This window comes from Pseudochaenichthys georgianus, chromosome 8 (assembly GCF_902827115.2).
Source record: "Pseudochaenichthys georgianus chromosome 8, fPseGeo1.2, whole genome shotgun sequence".
Classification (NCBI taxonomy): domain Eukaryota; kingdom Metazoa; phylum Chordata; class Actinopteri; order Perciformes; family Channichthyidae; genus Pseudochaenichthys; species Pseudochaenichthys georgianus.
The window spans coordinates 34,177,570-34,197,945 of record NC_047510.2 but is presented as its reverse complement, the minus strand read 5'-3'; the positions used below and the strand labels follow the sequence as shown (position 1 = coordinate 34,197,945).

Genomic DNA, 20,376 nt, shown 5'->3' with positions numbered 1-20,376 from the left:
TGTCCCTGAGCAAGGCACCGTTCCCCACTCTGCTCCCCGGGCGCCGTTCAAAATGGCAGCACACTCCTAACACTAGGATGGGTCAAATGCAGAGAAACAATTTCCCCACGAGGGATTAATAAAAGTCCATCTTATCTTAATCTATCTATCTTCCTTCCTTCCATCCATCCATACTTCTGTCCACCCATTTTTCCATTGATCCATCAATTATCCATCCATCCATTTATCCAGGTATCCATTTATAAATCCATCCCTTGTATTCATGAATCAATGTGTCCTGCTATCTATCTATCTATCTATCTATCTATCTATCTATCTATCTATCTAAATCTATCGATCTAAATCCATCCATGTCCATCACCAATGCATCTTTTAAATGTTTTCATCCGTCCATTTATCCTCCATCTATAAATGTTTCCATCTATCCCACCCATACAGGTATCCATCAAATATATATATATAATTTTTTATCCATCCATCCATCCATTTATTATCCACTTATCAATCTCTTCATCCATCCATCCAGCTTTCTCCAGTTTGCGCTTTTACGCACGCCCTCGCCCACTTCCTCTCTCTCCACAGCAACAACAACAACAACTCGTAAACATCGACGAGGGCCTGATTCCCGCACGTCAACAGGAGAGTAAAGTGTTCCCTCGCTCCACCCTCTTCTTCACTGACTTGTAGAGAACGTAAACATCTCAGTGCTGCACACCTTATCTCTCTCAAACAGGTGCGTAACTGTGCTGCGCTATCCGTGCTATCAAGCCTCCCCTGAGAGAGCTGCAGGACACGAGTAAGAAGCAGGTTGTGTTCTAGTTATGCAAGTGGAGGACAAAAGGATGACATGCGGTCACCTGAGCCGGCTGCTGGCTCTTCACGTGATCTTCTGCGCCATGGGGAAAGCTTCCATCGACCAGGGTGCACGAAACCACGGAAAGAAAGGTAAGAGGACAACTTTTTCTGCATCGTCGTAACAATCAAACAGCAACTTTTAAAGTTAAATAATTGAGAATATTGTGTGGAATAAAAACAAGATAACATCTCACTCTTTAAAAATGTGTTATTACAATAAGAAATGAGTTTATCGACAAGTTGTGACTTAAGTTTTGCATGATATGACAATAAAGCATTGGAGCCTTGAAATTAGGGTTCAAATGAAAAGGATTTGTTTTAGGCCCGCCATACAAATATCTCCAACATATCTTAAGTAAAAATTCAAACGTTTACAGCATGACATATAAGATATATGACATGTACTGTAAAGGTGGATTGTATTTCTATGATTACAATGAGATGTAAACACACTTTTGGATTCTCTCACGCTCATCTGTTGCCTCTCTCCTCCTCAGTGTCTATACTTCTGAGAGAGGAGCCAGAAAACCCCACGTGCTTCGCTCAGAGCAGGAAGGACTTCACGTGTTTCTGGGAGGAAGACGATGAGCTGTCCGGCTCTCTGGATCAGTACTCCTTCACATACACCTACCAGTAAGCCACAATCAGTATAATATCAAATATCCCACTGTAGGTCCAAGCTGGTGCTTCTACTTTATTTGTAATGCAAACCAACCACTATTACATTAGGGATTGAAAATGTAATTTAAGGATTAAAAATAGGGATGCACGATAATTATCGGTCCGATAATTATCGGCCCGTTATTAGGAATTATGACGTCATCCCGATAAACCCGATAACAGTATTAAAGGTGGGGTAGGTAAGTTTGAGAAACCGGCTCGAGATCGCTGGAATTTGAAAATACACAACCGGAGAAAATCTGCCACTTCCTTACAGAGCCCCTCCTCCAACACACACGAACGCGCACATGACCAATAGCCGCGTTCACACTGCGGTACTTTTCCCACAAAGGTTCATGCGAACTTAGTTCATGCTCGCGTTCACACCAAAAAGAGCCGGTACTAAAAGTAGTTCATGCGAACCTTTTTACCCCCTCGAAAGTCCCTGCTAGAGAGCAGGGACTTTCGAGCGGCTCTTTTTTGAGAAAAGAGCTATGTTCCTGATTGGCTGGGCGGATTGCAAACCACGCCCCGTAAGACTCCCAAAAAGTTTTGTGAAGCCGCCATTTTATTATCCTCGCATTAGCATTATTAGCATTAGCATTATCCCAGCGCAGAAACGCAGAGAGACTAACTTATGGCAACACAAAATAAAACATGGGAGCGGTGGAGATGAGGAGGTGTCGGCGTTCTGGCGATTTACTCCGAAGGCTTCAGTAGAAGCTGCTGGGACTCCCAGCAACTTCTACTGAAGCCTTCCCCAACTCCGGGGACTTCCGGCCGGGGACTTTGGGCGGCAGTATACGCCGTGAAGTGGTTTGCGGCCTGCCAGTAAACCCAAAGCAGAAGAAGAAGAAGTGACGTCAGCGGCTTCATTTGCCTAATCCTCCCCCAGGGACTTATTCTGGTGTGAACGCGATCTGTACTTAGTTCATGAGAACTAAAGAGTTCGCATGAACTAAGTTCGCATGAACCTTTGTGGGAAAAGTACCGCAGTGTGAACGCGGCTAATGAGGGCACGAGAGAAGTTTGTGCCCCGATGGAAGGCTGACAGGCAGGTAGGCCTGTTGTACTTTTTACAGTATTACGGCTTCTACAGATGACATTTTTTTATGGATTTTTTGTCAAATTTTTCTTCAGATATTCATTGCTATCGGGATGTTAAGAGCACTCCATGGAATATAACAAAAAGTGTATCTCGAGCCGGTTTCTCAAACTTACCTACCGCACCTTTAATAGCCCCGATAATATACAATATATTTTTTGGGTAAAAAAAAAGAAAAAAATACTGCGGTGTGGGTGGATTGGGATGAGGGGCGCTTGTTTTTCACTCGGCTCCTCCCGTTTTGCCAGTACTGTGGTGTTAGTGGTTTAGGAAGAGGGGAGTTCTTCACAAATCCAGCGCTCCCTAATACTTCGAACCTGATCAGTCACCTGAAACATCGCCATCGCTACGATGGTGTGTTAAAAGCGTACGAAGACAATAATACAATAGAAAGTGTGTGTGTGTGTGTGTGTGTGTGTGTGTGTGTGTGTGTGTGTGTGTGTGTGTGTGTGTGTGTGTGTGTGTGTGTGTGTGTGTGTGTGTGTGTGTGTGTGTGTGTGTGTGTGTGTGTGTGTGTGTGTGTGTGTGTGTGTGTGTGTGTGTGTGTGTGTGTGTGGTCGTTGGAGCTATGTGCAACTCAAGGCATATGCTCGAACGGGAGCTGCCTGGACGCTGCAATCATGTTGCGCACTATCCGTGCTGAGTGTGCTGACTTCTCCTACAATGTCCCGCTGTCTGCTTCCTGCATCAAGTCAAGTGCTCGGCGCAGTTGTGGCGAAATGTCGCTCCTCTGTTTTCATTTAAACAGCTCCTTATATCCGTTAGCGCAGCTAGCTAGCACCAGATGCTAACAACAACAATGTACGTAAGGTCTCTCTCTCCCTCGCTCGAGCCACACAGACACACACCCTCCCGGTCCTCCCGGTGGCCAGTCGGTGCCTGCCGGTGAGCGTGGAAGTGTGGTCTGCCACAAGCGGGCGGCAGGAGCGGGGCTGTCAGCATCAGCTTGTAGATGGTATTTTAAACTCCATGCGCTCTGAAACTACGGGGCGGCCGAGGACAAAAAATACACATGCGTTAATCGCGTTAAAATAATTAGTGGCTTAAATCTTTTTTTATTATCGGTTATCGGTATCGGTCTTGAGAAGCAGGAAGTTATCGGTATCGGTATCAAAAACCCAATATCGTGCATCCCTAATTAAAAACAGACTAATTTATGCAGCTTGACCATTTCTAAAAGGTCAATATCTCAGTCTAGATCATAGACTGTATATATAAATGGACGTAGGGTCCGTGACGTCACCCATAGGATTCTGCAGAGTTGCCGTGAAGCCCTTAGTAGGCGGAGTCGGCCACTAACGGCTCAACAGTGACGTCAGAGTTCAACTCCCGCCTTCTCCAGTCTGCTCCAAATAAGGGCAAAGAGGCGGAGCCGAGGCGGGACCTGCTGCCACCCAGATGGAAGTTCCAGAGCTAGCTGAAGCTACCAAGCTAAGCTAACATGCTCCCCATCTGCACACTGCCGTCGCATTTTACGTTTCTAAGGTAAGCGGACATGAAACTATTCAGCAAAACTATAAATAATAATCTAAGTTATTGAGTTTTTAGCATAATAGTTCAGAATCTTAAAACCCCTTAACGTTTGTATGCAATTGTGCTAAATTCAACACTGGAATCAAGCAAATATTAATATGTTTGCATGACATTAGTTATATATATTTTGATATCACTTAACCATACATTTAATACATTTAAGTCAAGCTAAGGTACATGTGATGGTAGCTAGTTAGTGCTCTTACCTGTGAGGCCAACAGAATAATAACCAGACTGTATCATTAAAAATAAGTACCAGTTCTAGATCCTTGACTTTAGACAAACAATTCAAAAGACAAAATGTATTTAAAGACCAATCTTTATTTGAATGTGCCTCTTAACCTGAGATATTAGTTATACAGTAATAGTATTGACAATCTAAAAAAACAGAGCAACTCAACAGTCAACTTTATGTTTCTTATTGTCTAAAGTATTTATTATTTTCATTTTCCCCCTCTCATATTCAGTGTGGACGGATTGAGACAGCGTGGTGTCCAGAGAGCTGCAGAGACTTCAGGGAGAAACCTCCGTGTGATGGACGTCCCGTCTGTTGGTGTGGAGAGGACTGAGGGTCTTTCCTCTGCGAGGAGGACCAGGGCTGATGAAGGAGCCCATGCTGGGCATAGCTCATACCAACTGCACAGGCCTAGTCTGTCACTTTATTTGACTAAATGTGTTTACTTATACATTTAATAGGTTTACACCTTCTGTCCATATGTGCTTTTTATTTAAAATATTTGATTAACTTTTGGTTCACATTTCAATAAATTGTATTTGTATTTGCATTCCTTTCGTCCATTATTCTTACTGAAAATGTTAGATTACACATTCACATCTGACTGAAGATTGGCCCCATTTATTTGTGACGTTGCAAACTCTGCGGTACAAGGCACAAGTGATGTGAAGCTCATAAAGTGAGGCAAGTAGAAATAATCAGCTGATGGAGTGTAGATGTGGAAATAGCTGCATTCGATCAGCTGATTATGTTTTTACAATAAAAGTTGTTTATAGTGAATGTCCTGTACTGGTCTTAACATCTCATAGCATCAGCTTTTAATGTTCCTCTTGGATGTTCCTCTTGACCCTCAGAGAAGGAGAACATGTCGTGTCTTTCAGGCATGTCCTTTCCTAACAAAAATGACAGGAAACATAAAACATATTATTGCAGAACAAGTGTGTTATTTATGAAAGCGGTGTGTTTGTGAGTTTAGGGGCTGTAGATATAATTATTTTGTAATTGTAATGGTTTTTTTTTTTATTTAAACAATGAGCTACAAAGACAATCAGATTATGAATGAACAGTATGAAGTTCATCAACATTGAAATATATGTTATTATCAAAATAATATTTAACTGTTATCAAAACGTAGTGCAACTGTGGAAGCTTGCTCTGTTGTCTCACTGAAAGAATAACTTTTACCACGTTTTTTACAGACAATATTGAGAGATAAATCTTTGCCTTCAGTACATTACATTAGAAAGCTGACAAAGTCATATTGCTAAATATCTAAATGTAACTTTTTGCATGGAAAAACCCCTCAACTTAACTGATGTGTAGGTGATCTAGTATTTAGTATTGTTTATTGGAATGTATATCAGTGTATTCAAGTCAATACTTCATTCATTTAAACCAATATCTTTCTTGAGTCTTTGTACCTGAGCTGAAGTTCACTGCTGTGAGGAGTCCAGTTCTGTCTCTCACTCTCTGGTCCAGCCTGTCTGCATCACCTGGACACCTTAAACAAACAGATATATATATAGATATGTAAAGTACCATGTGTACAAACAATATAACTGATTCTCTTCTGTTGGATTGTATATTGTCCGAGTCAGGGTCCTTTTTATTTTACTGTAACTTTGGAAGTTGTGTTACCAATGCTTACTGTTTATTTGATACCCATTTGGTAATGCAATTAATAAAAACAATAAGGTTTGGGTTCGTTCTTCAGATGACTGTGACGTTAACGTGTAAGCTCGATAATGAACTCCAGCTCAATCAACCATATCGTAATATCTAAGTAATCATCTTGAAATATGACATTAATAATTGTAATATACACACATCTTATTGTGAGGTTGATTTCACATAACTACTTCGACATTAACTTGTCTACATACTTGAGCATAGCCAATTTAAATTAACCTTAGATGCATACAGTTCTACCTACATAATAAAATATCTCTAAGTTACAAGGATGTAACCTTATTTTATCAACCTCAAACAGAAGCCGTTTGTTCAACAGTATTATCCCACTTAACACTTGTCTATTTCGTTTTAACCTTTATATATACAGTCTTTGATTTTAACTTGGAGGGTACGATTACAATCGTTAGCACCGATGTAGCTACCACTAGCTTACATGCTAACCCAAGCCTTACCATTCATTACGTAGCTGATTAAAATCATTAACACATAAATAAAGCACTCAAATTGTACTTACCGCATTCATGCACCGTCTGTTTTAACGGCAGAGCGAGTCACAATAGTCCGATATATAAGCATGAAGAACAAACAACCACGGCCGGCTACAAGTTGTGGTTCCTGGATGAGCTGAGCAGGCAGAGTGCCTGTAGCTTCACGGAGCAGCTAGCGGAGAGACAAGAAGCTAACAGCGGCAGGCACTTGACAGAGCCGTCACTCAATGTGACCACGCCCTAATTGATGCACAAACTTTAAGACCTAATATAAATAAAAGGGTCGCGTTAGAAAACAATTCACTCTCAGATCCATAATCATGAAGGTGGAATCTAACTATATCGATAATAAAATGTATGGAGCCAGGGAGAGAAACATGTTTTTTTCTGCTGTAAAGTTGGGCATTTTAACATGGGGGTCTATGGAAATTGCTCCTTTCTGCAGCCATCGCCTATCGGCCAATATATGAACTGCAGTGTGTGACACTTCCGTATTGGCTTCACGGCTCTACCCCACAGTTTGCCGCTTGGTCTAGATACATACAAACTTTAACCTCATTTGGCATATGATTTATTTTTAAGATGTCTTTTTTACTTTCTCTTTATTTGTTTTCTTTTGCAGCAAATAGGTTACCAATTAAACATATTTAGCTGTCGGCTGTGCGTGGTGATGAAAAGCTGGTTCGAGGGGCCCTCAGTGAATGTTTGCCCTGGGCCCCCACAGACTCTAGAATCGCCACTGCTTCTAGAGACATAACACTTTAGCCAATTCAGAGAAGTGCTTCTTCCAAATGCTTAGTATGCAAGAAACAACTGCTCTCTCTGAACCCAAGGTTCTTTTCCTGTCTCCCTCTCAGGAATGAAAACAGCAGCAGGTGTCCACTGTCCACAGCCTCCCCCGCAGCGAGGCTGTTCTTCTGCCATCTGAACCGAACCCAGATGTTCGTCCAAACGGACATCGAGGTTCATCGAGAGGGAAGACTGATCCACAATCGCAGCCTCCTCATCGAGCTCGTCTGTACGTTTTTTTTACTGCAATCTAAGCCGTCAAATCTAGGTTTGCATAAGAATAATAATTCATTTTAATTTCCTCGAAAAATATCCCTAACAAGACCAGTTTTAACTCTTTTGGAGCTCTGGTAAGTAAGAAACCAGCAAGGGTAATTGTTGGGAAAATACTGAGTGTCCTCTTCCAGCATGAGAGTAGCATGCTAACAAAGGTATCCCAACTGTAGCTGTGAACATGACAGGATGTCTGATGACCTGGAAGAGCATCAGGACTGTTTGAGGCAGATGATAGCTATGTGATGAACATGATGGTTCAGCCTCTATGGAGAGAGACATCAAGCATGCTCATTTCTGACGTGGAGCTAATCTGAAGTACACATTGAATACTGCTTTCTACTCCTCCATCTTGTGACTGTGTGACTCCCTCTCTTGGATATCAGCGTGTGAAGGACACTGCTCAGGAACTAGTTGTACCAAATGCTGATATTTTTCTAAGTAATTTAGCCTTTGTATTTGTCCATGCAAGTAGCTAGCACTAGCTCCAAACGTTGCTCGATGTTCGGCTAGTTAAGCTGGCACGAAAGTCACCAAGTTGTCAAAACTGAGAGCTCGTCCCTTTAGGCCAGGGGTGTCAAACTCAAGGCCCGGGGGCCACATTCGGCCCGCGACTTCATTTTATGTGGCCCCACAAGAGCTTGCAAAGAATATAATATGTTTATTATACGGTTGCATGCTACGGAAGCACGTTGCCCATAAACTACATGTCCCACAATGCATCTCAAATATGACTTTTTTTCTCAGAATTTGCCTTTTTTTCTTCAAAAATATGCATTTTTTCATAGAATTCCTTTTTCTCAGAATTAGATTTTTATTTCAAAATGTCACTTCTATTTATTTTCTTCTCCAGAATTTGGCTTTTCTTTTTAAATCATTTTGGGACATACGCACTGAAGAGACTTGCAATTATTTGCCCAAGAATTCTGCTTTCAGACGTAGTTAATTATGAAGTTATTACCCTATCCGATGATAATCCAATGCAGAGGCAATGATGTAATATAATACATTATTTTATATAAATGATATATGTATATATGTATTTTTATATAGTCTTAAAGTTACAACCGGCCCTTTGAGTGCAACCGTAATGCTGATGTGGCCCGCAATGAAATTGAGTTTGACACCCCTGCTTTAGGCCTTCCTCCATAGTCACTAGTCGGTGTTTCAGACTTTTGGTGAAGAATAATCTTTCCTCAACCCCTCTTCATCTCCTCAACCCCTCTTCATCTCCTCCCTAACCATCTACCTCCTCTCTTCAGTTATTCTGGATCCTCCGGCTAACGTGACGGTGAGCAGGACGGCTCAGCCACTCCAGCTCAACCGCATGATTTATGAAGTCATCTACACTACAGCGGGCAGCAACGTGGGGCAGGTAGGATCCCTATCTTATACATGACCCTACTTATCAACCCTAAAAGTGAAGTTCCTCAACAACTAAACTGCATTTACATGTTGGAGAAAACGTATTTTCTTACGGATTACGCTCGTAGTTTTTAACACATTGTGAAATAATGCAACAAAACATTATTTTTGTGGCTAAAATAACTTGATAGGGTTAAGACAATTAAGAGATCATGGTTTGGCTTGAACTAGGTATCTTTTTTATACGCTAGCTTAAGCTACATAGGTAGATTACAATATATCAACCTTTGACTTTTTGTTTCACACAAGACACACATATTGGCCTCTTTAGTAAAATGTTGGTTTAACCCATCAATTCACACCAATCTCCCTTAAAATACTTATTTCCACGGTCTTTGATCAGAAATCTATTTGGATACCTCTAAAACAGGGGTCTTAAACTCAAGGCCCGGGGGCCAAATGTGGCCCGCGACTTCATTTTATGTGGCCCTGCAAGAGCTTGCAAAGAATATAATATGTTTATTATACGGTTACATGCCACTTTACAGAAGCAGGTTGCCCTTAAACTACATGTCCCACAATGCATTTTGTTTTGTGACATGCGCACTGAAGAGACGTGCAATTATTTGCCCTGGACTTCTGCTTTTCAGACGTAAGTTATTATCCTATCCGACAATAATCCAATTCAGAGGCAATTATGTAATATAATACATTATATATTTATATATGTATATTTATATAGTTACAGCCGGCCCTTTGAGTGCAACCATAATGTTAATGTGGCCCGTGATGAAATTGAGTTTGACACCCCTGCTCTAAAACAAACCTTACCCCAGTAAAAAGGGGACCAGTCTACATGGATATATAAAGGTTGAATAAAACTTTTAGCAGCAGGTTTTATTGTCTGCAGTGTAGGCAGTGGCGGTTCTAGACCAATTTGACTGGGGGGCCAGTTATTTTCTGAGGGGGGGGCAAAATAAATGCAGGACAAAAAAGAGAGCTAGACAGTATGAAGTAATTGCGTATAAGAAAACAATGCAATACAGTTATTGGTATTTGTTTCAGTACACTTATTTATTTCAGATAGATCTTATAGTTATTACTGTTAGCTTCAGCTTAAGTTATAGTGCAATGTTTGCACTAACACCATATTTATATAAAAATAAAGGCAATGAACAGTTACATCTCTACTTTACATAAGGGTGTCTGCACAATCTCACATTACAGCAACAAAATCCTGCGGTTTTTGGAAAACCGAGTACCAGAAAATATACATTTAAAAAAAACAAAAAACTTATCATTGTTAGAACCGCCCCTGCTGCTAGGTGCACATTAAGACCTGTATTGATGAATTGAGGAATGTATTGATGAATTGAGGAATGTTTTCCAGGTTGAGGTGGTTGCAGCCAGCTCAGAGTTGATCCTGAGAGGCCTGCAGCCGGGCCAAATGTACAAGATAAGAGTCAGAGTGAAGCTCGACGGGATTAGCTACAACGGCTACTGGAGCGCCTGGAGCGACCCGGTGTTCATGGAAACACTGCCGGCAGGTGAGCAATAAAGAAATGTGTCAGATAATCCTTGAACCATTTTGGCTATACATAGAAAAGTCCCGGTACTTGTTGGTTATCTATCGCCACTTTTGTTTCTTCTTCTTTTCATACCCTCTAAATACGCACTTCTTTAGTTTTCTCAGAGGAGGGTTAGGGTTAAATTAAAACGTGGCGACAGATAACCCACACGTACCACATTCCCTTCCGCATTGGTTTTATTGTTCGTGCTTAGTTTTTTCCCAAAGCAATGACTGGTGTTCCTCCTCCAGAGTTCGACCTCCTCATCATGTTGCTGACTCTCTTCATCTCCTTCATCCTCATTGCGCTGTCTCTCACCATGCTCCTGTCGCATCGAAGGTCAGATAACCAGCAACACAAGGCTTATGTACAAGCCACAGAGAAATTGGTCGCATCCTAAAGTAACGATTACCTCAAAAAGACATGTTGAATAATAGTGTTTTGCTTCTGTGCTCATTTCAGGTTTGTCGTCAAGAAGGTTTGGCCGACTATTCCAACTCCTGACAGCAAGTTCAAAGGCCTTTTCAGTGTTTATGGAGGGGACTTTCAGGTAAGAACAAAACATGTTTACACCCATGGTAGCAGCTCTGTGAGGCTGCACGAACATCAAGGCTGCTGTATGCTAAATGCTACCGTCAGCAGGCTTACAATTCAAATGCTAGCAAGTTAAGTTGGTAAAATGTTGTTGGCAAACCTTGTTTAGTAATAAATTAAAGACCCAGAAACATTAGACAATACTGATTGGCATGCCAGTCCATCCAATGGTCATCAAGACAGTTTACTCCATACCACAAATTCCAACCTCATGGTGTTACCAGAGAAAGTCTAGAAAAGGGAGATAGCGAGTGTAAGGGAAACTTCTGTAGCAATGGAGAGTCAGAACTCAGAGAGACACGGGACGAGCAGGAGTTCTGATGTCAAACACTGAGATGTAATACAAGTATCGGCCGGAGAAATTCACATCACAAGTCACACAGTCAAAGGTTCTGACTGCACGGGTGGGTTGCCATGTCGAATCTGAATCCGCCTCTCATCCTAATAGACCTTTTAACCAGCTTACAGGGAGTCAACCCCCACATTGGGGAAGGCATCTGTGTCCACCAGGAAGCAATGAATTATCTTTATCTGACTCTAGGGCTCTTGTGACCGAGAGTTGACCGGTCATTAAACTGGTAAGGTCAGCCACAGTTGACCGTTCCCCTTCCTTAAGACAGATAACAGACTTCGGCTTGGTCGTAAAACGTCAACAGGCCGAAAGGTCAAATATCTTAGGAGTAAGGAGAATTATTCTTTGACACTTAGGAGTAAAGACAAAATTAATCCCTCACAGCGAGAGTCAGTTTTCTGTATCTGTATCACATGGTTTTGCCACTGCGCCACCCCTTTAGGAGACTAGTGTCCTTTCTCTATTCTGTCAATCTTAGTCAATCAAATGTGAACCAAGATTATGACGAATTCTTGTGCCCAATGGTGCCCAACGTTTATATTTGACCCATTTTCCAGAAGACACATACCTTCCAACATTCTTGCATTAGAATGACATTTTTTAGAAGGATATATAAGGAAAGAATTGATTAAATCTATCTCTGTCACAGCAACACAGTCGCAAGATCTAGCAACTGTTGCTTTGTTGACGTTATGAATCTAACCAAACTGTGTCCTACATTACATTTCAAACAACGCCCTAGCTAACTTATGTTTCAAATGAATGTCAGCTTTATAAATGTATTTTACAAGCAAAAGAAAATATAAATACTTTAGACCACACCACTTAGGAGACCATTTCCATACCATACATGTTCATACCGTTGCCACAGCTTGCATTGCGTCATGTTTTGTTGTAGCATCGTGGGAATATTTGGGATAGTACTTTCTTCTTGTCTGAAAACTGCCAGACATTTCTCTCTGAGTTTTCCTCATCACTTCATGGTTGTTTTTGTACAGGAGTGGTTAGGGCAGACCGACAGAGGCATACGGTTGACTCCAGATTTCTTCTGCTCAGAGGAATGCCCTTCTCCTCTGGAAGTCCTGTCTGAACTCAGCCCACGACCATCACTGCCCTTCCCGCCTGTGCCACCCAAAGCCTTTAGAGCTTTGCCCTCAGTCAGGAAAGAGGACGACGACGTAAAGACGGAAGATAGAGAGTCGATGGACAGAGGTGATCCAGTTCTGTCAGAGCAAAGGATAGCGACACCACACAACCTCTGGCTGATGGACCGCATAAGGGCGTTCAACCGGAACCAAGTTCCCTGCTCCCAGTCCTACCTACTGGAGTCCCAGGACACCTACGTTACCCTGAGTGCAAACAACCAGAACATAGACGAACTGGATGACGTTGTGGAGGAGACGTCACCCCTCGAGGTGCTTTTTGCCTCCAGAAAGACGGTGTCGTATGAATCTCACTCCGACCGGGGATCCGTGCCGCAGAGCTCCAATTCGGGTCGACTTTCATCACAGTCCAGCTTTGAGTACCCAAACCACGCCAGGATGACAAAAGGCCCGGGGCACACCTGCATGGCGGTGGCAGACTCGGGGGTTTCTATGGATTATAGCACCATGAGCAGAGTGGAGGACTTCGGAAAAGCTGTCATCTACGCCAATGATTACAAAAACGAGATCCCGGCTTTTAGAAGTCCCTTCCTGCCGAGTCATCACCACGTCGACGGTGACGGCTGAAAGATGGACAGCCTACACATTAACTGAGTCTTAAAGGCCACCTATTATGCAAAGTCCTCTTTTTCATGTCTCTTCTACATCAACATGTGTCCCCTCTTCTTCATGTCTCTTCGACATCAACATGTGTCCCCTCTTCTCCATGTATCTTCTACATCAACATGTGTCCCCTCTTCTTCATGTCTCTTCGACATCAACATGTGTCCCCTCTTCTTCATGTCTCTTCTACATCAACATGTGTCCCCTCTTCTTCATGTCTCTTCTACATCAACATGTGTCCCCTCTTCTTCATGTCTCTTCTACATCAACATGTGTCCCCTCTTCTCCATGTCTCTTCTACATCAACATGTGTCCCCTCTTCTTCATGTCTCTTCTACATCAACATGTGTCCCCTCTTCTTCATGTCTCTTCTACATCAACATGTGTCCCCTCTTCTTCATGTCTCTTCTACATCAACATGTGTCCCCTCTTCTTCATGTCTCTTCTACATCAACATGTGTCCCCTCTTCTTCATGTCTGTTCTACATCAACATGTGTCCCCTCTTCTTCATGTCTCTTCTACATCAACATGTGTCCCCTCTTCTTCATGTCTCTTTTACATCAACATGTGTCCCCTCTTCTTCATGTCTCTTCTACATCAACATGTGTCCCCTCTTCTCCATGTATCTTCTACATCAACATGTGTCCCCTCTTCTTCATGTCTCTTCTACATCAACATGTGTCCCCTCTTCTTCATGTCTCTATACATCAACATGTGTCCCCTCTTCTTCATGTCTCTTCTACATCAACATGTGTCCCCTCTTCTTCATGTCTCTTCTACATCAACATGTGTCCCCTCTTCTCCATGTATCTTCTACATCAACATGTGTCCCCTCTTCTTCATGTCTCTTCGACATCAACATGTGTCCCCTCTTCTTCATGTCTCTTCTACATCAACATGTGTCCCCTCTTCTTCATGTCTCTTCTACATCAACATGTGTCCCCTCTTCTTCATGTCTCTTCTACATCAACATGTGTCCCCTCTTCTTCATGTCTCTTCTACATCAACATGTGTCCCCTCTTCTCCATGTCTCTTCTACATCAACCTGTGTCCCCTCTTCTTCATGTCTCTTCTACATCAACATGTGTCCCCTCTTCTCCATGTCTCTTCTACATCAACATGTGTCCCCTCTTCTTCATGTCTCTTCTACATCAACATGTGTCCCCTCTTCTCCATCAACATGTGTCCCCTCTTCTCCATGTCTCTTCTACATCAACATGTGTCCCCTCTTCTCCATGTCTCTTCTACATCAACATGTGTCCCCTCTTCTTCATGTCTCCTCTACATCAACATGTGTCCCCTCTTCTTCATGTCTCTTCTACATCAACATGTGTCCCCTCTTCTCCATCAACATGTGTCCCCTCTTCTCCATGTCTCTTCTACATCAACATGTGTCCCCTCTTCTTCATGTCTCTTCTACATCAACATGTGTCCCCTCTTCTTCATGTCTCTTCTACATCAACATGTGTCCCCTCTTCTTCATGTCTCTTCTACATCAACATGTGTCCCCTCTTCTCCATCAACATGTGTCCCCTCTTCTCCATGTCTCTTCTCCATCAACATGTGTCCCCTCTTCTCCATGTCTCTTCTACATCAACATGTGTCCCCTCTTCTTCATGTCTCTTCTACATCAACATGTGTCCCCTCTTCTTCATGTCTCTTCTACATCAACATGTGTCCCCTCTTCTCCATGTCTCTTCTCCATCAACATGTGTCCCCTCTTCTCCATGTCTCTTCTACATCAACATGTGTCCCCTCTTCTTCATGTCTCTTCTACATCAACATGTGTCCCCTCTTCTTCATGTCTCTTCTACATCAACATGTGTCCCCTCTTCTTCATGTCTCTTCTACATCAACATGTGTCCCCTCTTCTTCATGTCTCTTCTACATATCGGGACATTAAGAGCATTCCATGGAATATAACAAGTGTATCTCGAGCCGGTTTCTCAAACTTACCTACCCCACCTTTAAGTGAATTGTAGGTCAATATTTGAAGCCAGTCCATGACCAAAGCACCACATGATTATTAATGCACTGCTGAAAATAGTCCCCGATCATTGTATAATTCACCTGTTGAACGTTTGCTGCAAATGACTTGCCCAGCTGTTAGAGGTCATTGAAAGTAGAGCTTCTGGAAGGAAATGGTTTTGATATGTTGACAACATATAGAATATACTGGTAGCAGTATGTTGTTAAATAACCCCAAAATGAAAATTAAACATCGTTCGATATCGTCTTAGTATTTTGGTTATCAAAGTAAAGCAGAAGTGGCTTTTTTAAAGGCTGCATTAAAGTATAAGTAACGCCATTTTCTGACCTTAACAGACTTTTCTATTGTTTGCCCACATCTATCGTTTCAATGGCATTTCTAAATGGAAAGAAACTGTATGTGTAAATAATATTAAAATGTTTATTTTTCTGGATAAAAGGAAATGAGTACTACTGTACTTAATATTTGTTCTCGTGTGACTGCGTCTTTCTTGTGGAGTTGAAGTTGTGTTTAGGTCAATGCTGCCATCTATCGAGCAGCGCATGTACAGTTTCTGTTTCTATTCAAAACATCTCAGGCTTGTTTGCTTTTTTGGCTTTGGAAAAATGTATTGTAAGTGGAATAAATGCTTCTATAAAAGAATATAAAAACATTAAATCATTGCTGACTCCTTCATTCTTTTGAAAACAAAAGTCAGGTGGGTCGTTTGACACAAAGGAAATAAAACCCACGTAAAACCAGAAGTGAGAAATCAGAAGACTTTATTTATTTTGGTAGGAATTAAGTTTCATGACAGTTTCTCCATTTCAGAATGAAAAAAAACAGAGTACAACTATTTATATGAACATAACAAGTGTAAGCCATTCAGTGCATGAAATAAAATATAATAATGACGTTATGTTAACTAAGGCTTTCTATACATCTCATGTTCACTGCAAAATGTAAGACCTGAGGAGCTAAAACACTTGAACAAACCAACTTTCAACATCTCCCACAATGCAACAGTCTTTGATACAAATATGTTTAGGCCATTTTAAACTCCATTGAACCATCAGGGGAGATTGACAGCTGCCACTCTTTAGGGGCTGCAGCCGGTCGGTCCTCTCTCTCTTTGGGACAGGCGTCCTCTGTGATGCCGGTGGCAGAAAGGTAGACGTTCCACAGCTCCTTCAGTCCGGCTGCTGCCGCCTCGTAGCTCCGGTCCCGATCCAGAGTACAGCGCATCTGGAAATACCGATCAAGAACGTCCAGGATGGGATCCGTGGCGGAGGATTCCCCGCCGGCGTGCTCAGAGTCCACGTCAGACCTGTTATGGCAGTTATGGTGTTAAAGCTTAATGCAGCGTAATCCTAATGTAAGTGGTATCCATGTGTGTGTGATTGAAGGCCAGGGGGAAAGGAAGACATTTGCTCCAGGGGGGGTATCTGTTCTTTGTAGGGTGTGAGTTTCCATTGGTCCCTCTTCTTTAGAGAAGACCAGGAAGTGATGTGTCTCTCTCTCTCTCTCTCGCTGTGAGCTGCGGGTGCCTGATAAGCCCACATCCCCCACTTTCATCACTTACAGCGCCCCAGTACGGGGCAAATGGAAAATGTAACAGGGGTGAAAAGGGTGTTATCTTTACTTAATTAGGAATGTTGTTGCATCAAGGCTGAAAATTCTTTTTTTTTGTTTTATTATATTTGTATTTAATCTTGTGGAAGTGCAGATCCCCTGTCCTCCACCAGGGGGTGCTGCAGCACCCTCAGCACCCCTACTTCCCAAGGCCCTGAAAGGGGATATGCAAATGGTTAAGGACGAGGGGGCTTTACGGTTTAATGGTGGGGATGTTCAGATGATGCCTCAGGGAATTTAAGGGTGAGACCAGTTGGCTTTTCTCTCTACTATATAGTGTGACTGTAAGCTGTGTTCGGGGTGCAGAACTTCTCCATAGAGAGGCCAAGTCCCTCCCTTTCCGGGGAGCTCAATGGGACCTTATTTCGGGAAAGGTATGCATTGAAGTCAATGGAGAGAGAAAGATTATCTTTTTCGATCCCGTTTGAATTGTGGCACGAATTACACATATGATGTTTGTCAAACAAATTAAATGTGTCGTAAAAATGTGAAGAAACACTTTTGTTTGTGTGAAACCGCTCAATGAACTACATCTCCCGTCTCGCACCACACACCCAGACGGCCGTCACGTTGGCACTCCAAGGCTGGGCACGTTGAGAGCTGTGCACACACACAAGGGGAGTTAGTCGGTTCCGTGAGAACCAGCATGCGGGACCGGGACTCTGGGATTTGTAGTCTTTCTCGTTGCGTATTTTTCATCGTCTTATATTTCAACAGTTTTACGACAAACTGTGACTTTTTTGACATGGAAATTATTTTTTCAGATTGACAAACATCACAAGTGTAATTCATGGCACAATTCAAACGGGATCCAAAGATACATTTTCTCTCCATTGACTTCAATGCATACTTTTTCTGAAATAAGGTCCCATGGGTCTGAAGTAGATGGGCGGGACTTCGCCTCTCTAACCTCTGAGGATGAAGTAGCTCTGTTCCTAGATTTGGGATTGATTTCGACAGACCTGAAAGAGGCGATGAGGCGGCAGGGGGCGGAGGAGGGGGAGCGCTGCTTCAGGACGTGTGTGAGGAAGGAGGAAGTGTCGCAGAGCAGCGCTGACAGATGTGCAGCGCTGCTCTGATCCTCACTGTGGTTTCCCCCCAGGAAGCCCTCCAGTCTGTCCACGATGATGAGAGAGGGGGGGGTGGGAGACGTGTTCTGGGACTCGTGGAGGCCGGCCACCTGCTGCAGCAGATCCCCCAACGTCCTGGGATAGGAAAACTTGATTTTCTGTTCAAGATAAAAACAGACGGAGAAGCCGAATGAATGACTGAAGCTGCTCAGGAATGTGATTGACAGGAAAATTGTGGAATAATTTGACGTAGCTTATTTTTTACACTTTTGTATTATTCCATAAAAACTGAGAAGAAAACAGAAAGAAACAAAACATATTATTACAAATATTCGCAGATTATATTAGTTACAGATTTGTTGGATTAAAAACAAATCTATGAACTATTATCGTTAGTATCGAAGACTTAGGGTTAAGCGATATGGGCCAAATGTTCTATCAAGATATTGATCCAGGGTATATGCAGGAATCCTGAAGTCAGATGTAAGACCCTTTAAAGACCTTTTCCATACATTTGAAGAACTCATCTCCACTTCTAGTTTTAACCGGTTACCTTGGCGACACACATTACCTCACATTGACTATATACAGTATTGATTGTCCTTCCTCCTTATCTTCCAACGATTTGGACGCAGACTTGCATTTCCCCATAACGATGTTGCTTAGCAACCGGCGTAAACGGACCTTTGCGCGCTATCAAGCAGTGAGCGCGCGATGTCCTGTTCAGATGACGTCACATCCAACGGGATGCCATCAATAAACTCCACAGAATCACACTACACACCTACGCCATGACTACATTCAGGCAGACTGTAGAATACAACCTCTTTGGACAATTCATATACTTATTGAAAACAAGCTACAAAATGTAACACCTTGGAAAATGCCGTTTAATAGCCTTCATTTTCACTAAATTGATTTATCAGCTTTTAATACTTTTTAAGACCCCGCGGACCCCCTGTGATCAATTGTATACATCGATAACGATTCAAATCCAATATAGCATGTTTTTGGTAATTCAATATGAAACAAGACGTTTTTAACATACAAGGATCGTTGGTGCATAACATTTATATATAGTAAAAAAAGAAAAAGGAAATAAAATATGAAAGCAAGTGACACAGAAACAATAAAATAGAAAAATGTTGAAAAACATTCTATAAAATATCTGAATCAACCAACCGTTAAGTAGATTTTCATGACTGGGATGGGTTATATTTTGTGATAACTTAAATAACTTAAGCGTAAATTAATTAATTAATTGGCCGATACTGATTCCGGCCCCAAAATTGGCGATCGGAGCATCCCTAACTGAATACATTTGAAGCCATTTTGACGTATATATAATATATATTACCTATGTCAATACGTTTCTGTTTTTGTAGTGCATTTGTCTTTTCTAGAGATTTTTCATTTATTCTTTACATATAAAATCTCGCCTAGGGCGGCCAATTGGCTAGAACCGGCCCTGGTACTAGGCCTCAAGAGCCTTTCTTGTGCTGACACATAGAAACAAATTGGCACATAACCCTATTGCACCTTGTTTTTTATGCTGCTGAAACGCAAAAAACAAACAAATTGGGATCAATAAAGTACCTATCTATCATCTATCTATCTAGGAAGAGAGACAACTAATCAGGTAAAGTACAGGTAGCTCAACATCGTACCAACTACATCCCCCCACGGTGTGTACCTTGAGACTCTCTGGGCTGGGGACACATTTCTGCAGAGACACCGGGAGGCTCTGGATCTGAGTCTGGGTGAAGAACACGACCCTCACCCCCAGCTCAGAGGCCGCCATCACCGCAGACAGTAGCAGCAACGAGCGGCTGATGGAGCTGTCTCCTAGCAACAGCACCGAGCTGCTGACGGAGCTGTCTCCTGGCAACAGCACCGAGCGGATGTCGGAGCTGTCTCCTGGCAACAGAGCACTACAAGCTGAATGAGGAACCACCGTTACATCCTTGTTAACGTCAGTTTGAGACATAAAAGTCCTAAAAACACTCGTTAATATGTCCGCCATGATGACTGAGACGGTACCGAGGATGTAGGACAGTTATAGCTTCCTTCTTCTTCGATCTCTACTTTATTTTAATGTTCTTCTTTTCGTTGTTTTTTAGAGGCGTTGCATTGCCACCTACTACTTGGGTATGAATTCACCAAAACCTGCTCATATAACTTAAGAAACATTATTATAAAAAAAAGATACACTTTTCTTGAAGATGTGTAGCGTTTCCCGCGTCTGTCTTCATGTTGCACACTGGTGTTCACGCTGCTCAGGTCCGTGTGGAAAGGCTTCGTTCGCCGTAACGTTCCGCTCCATGTACACACGTATTTCCCTTGTGTTTAAAGTTAACATCATGCCCCAAATTATAAGCCCAATTAAAAAGATAGGTCTTTAATTTACTTTTTAAAATTCCAATTGAGGT

At 42.2% G+C, this 20,376-nt stretch overlaps 2 protein-coding genes across 2 annotated transcripts; one reads left to right on the top strand and one right to left on the bottom strand.

Moving 5' to 3' along the window:
- The first annotated feature begins 747 nt into the window (after positions 1–747).
- epor (erythropoietin receptor) lies at positions 748–13,503 on the top strand. The gene is made up of 8 exons (XM_034089821.2): positions 748–945; positions 1,353–1,488; positions 7,426–7,586; positions 8,893–9,005; positions 10,386–10,542; positions 10,815–10,902; positions 11,026–11,113; positions 12,508–13,503. Exons 1-8 carry the CDS (start codon positions 822–824, stop codon positions 13,237–13,239), a joined length of 1,599 nt encoding a protein of 532 aa, XP_033945712.1. The 5' UTR covers positions 748–821; the 3' UTR covers positions 13,240–13,503.
- A 2,507-nt stretch (positions 13,504–16,010) lies between these two features.
- swsap1 (SWIM-type zinc finger 7 associated protein 1) lies at positions 16,011–20,302 on the bottom strand. The gene is made up of 3 exons (XM_034089854.2): positions 19,641–20,302; positions 17,840–18,105; positions 16,011–16,572 (listed from the first exon to the last, which is right to left on the bottom strand). The coding sequence occupies exons 1-3, from the start codon at positions 19,968–19,970 to the stop codon at positions 16,290–16,292; spliced, it is 879 nt and encodes a 292-aa protein (XP_033945745.1). The 5' UTR covers positions 19,971–20,302; the 3' UTR covers positions 16,011–16,289.
- Positions 20,303–20,376: the final 74 nt, after the last annotated feature.

Excerpts from the sequence above, each read along its gene's own strand:
- epor (XM_034089821.2), top strand. The coding sequence starts at position 822 with ATGCAAGTGGAGGACAAAAGGATGACATGCGGTCACCTGAGCCGGCTG. Across the intron at positions 946-1,352 it reads ACGAAACCACGGAAAGAAAG|TGTCTATACTTCTGAGAGAG; the intron begins GTAAGAGGACAA and ends TCTCCTCCTCAG. Across the intron at positions 1,489-7,425 it reads TCCTTCACATACACCTACCA|GAATGAAAACAGCAGCAGGT; the intron begins GTAAGCCACAAT and ends TCTCCCTCTCAG.
- swsap1 (XM_034089854.2), bottom strand. The coding sequence starts at position 19,970 with ATGGCGGACATATTAACGAGTGTTTTTAGGACTTTTATGTCTCAAACT. Across the intron at positions 18,106-19,640 it reads CCAGCCCAGAGAGTCTCAAG|AAAATCAAGTTTTCCTATCC; the intron begins GTACACACCGTG and ends TATCTTGAACAG. Across the intron at positions 16,573-17,839 it reads CGCCTCATCGCCTCTTTCAG|GTCTGACGTGGACTCTGAGC; the intron begins GTCTGTCGAAAT and ends CTGCCATAACAG.